Below are 4,397 nucleotides of genomic sequence, written 5' to 3' on the forward strand. Positions count from 1 at the left end.
GCATGACTGCGCAATTACCGGTGTGGACTTCTACCTTGTCCGTAAAAGAAGGGTTGCACAATACCGTATATCCGAACAGGTGTACAGCAGCAACAACGCTGGTAGCGACTTTTCTTTTTTTAGAAGGGGGGGGGGGTGGGGAGGGGGAATGCATGGTGTACATGGGGTTTGTGACCGTTCGCTAGTGACCAGACCAGAAAAGCAGTCCAGAGACCTAGGTAATGTATGTGATGCAGAATGACAGCTAAGAAAGCACTTGTACTAATAAAGAAATTGTGATTTCATAAATTCTTTGAATGAATGTAGATGGAAGTGAAAGTTGCGGTACGCGAAGATATTTTCTGTTAGGTATACGTACCAGTGGCGCTAAAGTTGTTAAAACTTTATTTGCATATAAGTTAATTCATTGCATGCAAGTCAAACTTACATCCACGAGATCCTTCAAACCGCTGATATGCAAAATCTACGCGACCCAAAGCAACCCCATTCTTGCACGCATCACATTTCGTTACGGAGCAAGACGCAAGAGAGTCTTGAATAACGACACTGTAACATCAGAATTTGCGCGATAGACGCCGCACGCAGTGGAGTACGCGGCGCAGGACAGTGGCTAAGAGCAAGTGTCACGGCATTGGCACAACTAAAAAGAACAGAAATCAAGAAAACAAAAGGTGCGTGGGCTGTTCGTAGACGTCCGCGCGCTTGTGTTCCTCACCTTCTACCCTCACTGGAGGACTCTGGCGTAAAAATAAAATAACGCCACTGCCCTTAGACTTATTCAGATGGCTTAATGATACTGAGTACCAGCTTGAGAAGCGGAGCTGGGCCAGAGATTATTGTTTCGCATGGTTGTGTTGCGATGGAAGTATCTTGTATCTTAAGATACACGATACATCATCGAATGTATCGGAAATACAGATACTGATACTCGTCTTTCGAGACGTATCGCGATACAGATACAAGATACCCATAGAGTATCTAAGATAGTATCTAAGATACATGTATCTTCGATACTGCCCAGCACTGAATATAAGCAATAATTTGGGAGTTTTCACGTCCTGAATCTATACTATATGAATGTGATAGACACCGTTGGGAAGGCTCCGGAAATTTTGATTGCCTGGAATTCTTTAACATATACCTAAATCTACGCTCACGGGCCTCATTTGGCCTCCATGGAAATGCGGCCGCCGCAGCCGGGACTCGATCCCACGACCTTCGGGTCAGCAGTCGAGCACATAACCACTAGATTACGGCGGGTAGAAAGTTTTTCGCGCTGTTCACCAATTATGCAGCCGTACCAACTAGCGCAGTTTTCCACCCTACTAAACTTTATCGTCGTAAACGTTTCATAAAGAGAAAGGTATCTTGCCACCGCGTCAGACCACTCATGGAATAAGAATAATGAAAGGGTTAGTCAGTTATGGTGAAAAATGGGAAGAGAAATTTGGTGTACATTCGTCTATAGGAAATAAGGCGTCATAAAACATTCTGCAGGACAGTGACGTCAGACGAGTACATGTCCCACTTTAGTCTTATATAAAGTGTGGGTGTCCTGTTTCAAATGTGAATCTATGCGTGACGAGATCCGCTTGTCTATTGCGCATCTTATTTTCGAGAATGCAATCATCTCATGCCTATGTACTTCCCGCACGAGCGTTCTCACATATCCCCCTCTTTTTTTCCAACTCACCCTTTGTGTCTTATTTTCCGTGCGCTCTATTGAATAATGTATATTCCTCCGCCTCTCCGGATGCTGCATTCAACCTAACACGTCAAACTGCCCTTTAATACAGATGATATATACAGGATGTTATTTATTGTTTCTTCGTTAACTGACCTATAGTCGGATACAGCTTAGGAAGTCCGGAGAGGCCCCGCCCAGGCGACCAAAGAAATAGTCCCGCTCTTGCACTCGGCAATGTTCTCCGAAGGCGGGGTCACCGGCCGTCCGGCTCATGACGTCACTACGGAGTGCGCGCCCATTGGCGCAGACTTGTGTGCATCCGCATTTCAGGAGGAATTGCCGCGGACTTCTTATGTTGTATCCAACTATAGGAATTTACTACTTTGGTGTCGCCGGCTGTGGTGATAACTTCTCTTGCCGTGTCCACACGTCTCAATACAACAACAGCAACAACAACAACAACAACAACAACAACAACGACAACAACAACAACAACAACAAGCTGTGAATGCCGCAGCGTACTGTCTGAGGGTGACCTTTCCCGAGAGGGTATACATAGATTGTTCAAGAAGTAGCTTATGAACAAATATATTAAAACGTTAGAGAGCTTGCATGCGGTCATATTGCACACGCATGCGTTGCTTCTCATTTCTTCCTTCCCATTTTCACTATTTAGCTGTACAACTTCTCGGTATCAGCCTCTAGATATACGATAAAACGGTGACACCTTCCTATTTTACTTATGGCCGTTCCCTCATTTGAGTCCCTCTGTTATATTTCATGCAACCAGCTCCATTTCCCCCCGGACGCGAAGATTTATTGTAGAGTCGGGTTATTTTTTGCGTGCAGTAATAGAACTGCTCTAAAGAAGCCCCGCTGTTCAGGTGTCAGCCATTCGAACTAGAGTTACAGTGCGACCATCATTTAGTGACGTTCCTCTTCCTTCCCCCCCTCCCCCCCTCCCCCCACATACACTCGCAAATCACATTACTTTTACGTATACTGTACACTCACACATACCTTGTACAAACAGCGCCGTCGAAAGTTTCGTGCTTCTGACGAGGGCCGGGGGGAGGTGGGAGGGGTGGGTACTCTGGGGTTTTCGTGCGGCAACTCGCGTTCCTGAGAGGTAACCGGAGCTCTGTCCTCTTCCCCCGTTTTGTGCCAGTTTACGATAGCTAGCCGGGTTCGTCGCGAGAGAGAAAGAGTGAGAAAAGAACTGGGAAGGGGAGATTAAGAAAGAGGGAGAAAAAATAAGAAAGAAGGGGTCGCGGTCGGCCTTCGTGAGCGCACACCTGAGTGCTTTCTGCTCCCTGCATTCTGCGCCTTGTATACTTCCTTTAACATCTATATTTTAGCTTTCTTTCTTTCTTTCTTTCTTTCTTTCTTTCTTTCTTTCTTTCTTTCTTTCTTTCTTTCTTTCTTTCTTTCTTTCTTTCTTTCTTTCTTTCTTTCTTTCTTTCTTTCTTTCTATTTGTACTTTCAGGACTTGTACGGCAACTCCGGGGTAGCGGCAGCTTGCGGACTGTATTGACACGCGCGAAGAAGGCGTGTGTGTGCGGTCGGTGCGCCGTTTCTCCCTCGGAAGCTCCGTGGACTGCGCCACTTGTGTTCGAGTGGTTGCTCGCCAAAGGAGAAGGTGTACGTCGACGACGAAGACGTCTGTGACACCGTCTTCGCCCACCGAGGCTGCCGTGCACCGGTCCGTTGGGCTTGCTTGCTTGCTTGCTTGCTTGCTTGCTTGCTTGTGTCGCGGAGAAAAACGTATACGGGAACTCCGATCGAAGCACGCTTTCTGCGCAAGACTTGGAAGGACCCTGTCGCTTGTTTTGCTCCGGAGGCGCGAGACAGGCATGCCTCCCAGCGTGGACGGAGTCACTTTCCTCCCGGCAGCGGAAGCTTGCTTCCTCGTGGAACGCCGGAAGAGGCTTGTGCGCAGGTGAGTAGTTATCATGTTATTGATGATGATAATGATGGTGGGGGTGAGGGTGAGGGTGGTAGTTTTCAATAATATGTCGTATATACTTCAATATGACCTTCAGGGGGGGGGGGGGCTCACTGAGGCCCGGCCATTCTCCGTCTCTTAGGGAGGTTATCGGACCCCATCGGCAGGGCAACCGTAGCACTGTGCCACTCATTTGACAAGCGCTATGTATACTGCGTGAGTGACCGTTCGTGCTTTATATTGGTCACCGCAGTAAGAGACCCCCCCCCCCCCCCCCCCCCCCCCCCCCCGCCCCCCCCCTCAGCCGTCGAATGAAGGGACACTTTAAGTCATCTAACGGGTAGCGTACTGCGCAAGCACGAAAGAAGCAAGCAAAAAAAGACAGGAAAGAGCGCAGCGCGCTACCCGTTCAATGATATGAACCAAAAAGCCTGCAAAAAGGTCTTATTGTAGACTTTAAGGCCTGTATATACCACTAGCGTAGCCGGGGTGGGAGGTGTTGGAGTATCAAGCCCCCCCCCCCCACCCCACGCCTCCCGGAATTTTTCGGTTCATAAAGGTCGGTTGAACCCCTCGTCGAAATAAAATTCTGGATACGCCCCTGATAAATACATTTCTCTGGGTACAGATCTGAGCATTCACTAGTCAAACTACTTTTCTTAATGAAATAATTGTTGGGGTTTTACGTCCCGAAACGACGATATGATTATGAGAGACGCCGTATATTGTGAAGGGCTCCGGAAATTTTTACCACCAGGGTTCTTT

The 4,397-nt window shown here is 47.8% G+C and overlaps 1 protein-coding gene across 1 annotated transcript in view; it reads left to right on the plus strand.

The window, feature by feature from the left end:
* The first annotated feature begins 3,529 nt into the window (after positions 1 to 3,529).
* The window catches only part of LOC119397522 (fez family zinc finger protein erm), a 108,611-nt gene continuing 107,743 nt past the window's right edge, over positions 3,530 to 4,397 (plus strand). Inside the window, exon 1 of the mRNA XM_037664947.2 lies at positions 3,530 to 3,626. Within this exon, the coding sequence (XP_037520875.2) occupies positions 3,541 to 3,626 (86 nt within the window). The 5' untranslated portion in view covers positions 3,530 to 3,540. The remainder of the gene's footprint in view (positions 3,627 to 4,397) is intronic.

This window comes from Rhipicephalus sanguineus, chromosome 6 (assembly GCF_013339695.2).
Source record: "Rhipicephalus sanguineus isolate Rsan-2018 chromosome 6, BIME_Rsan_1.4, whole genome shotgun sequence".
NCBI lineage: Eukaryota > Metazoa > Arthropoda > Arachnida > Ixodida > Ixodidae > Rhipicephalus > Rhipicephalus sanguineus.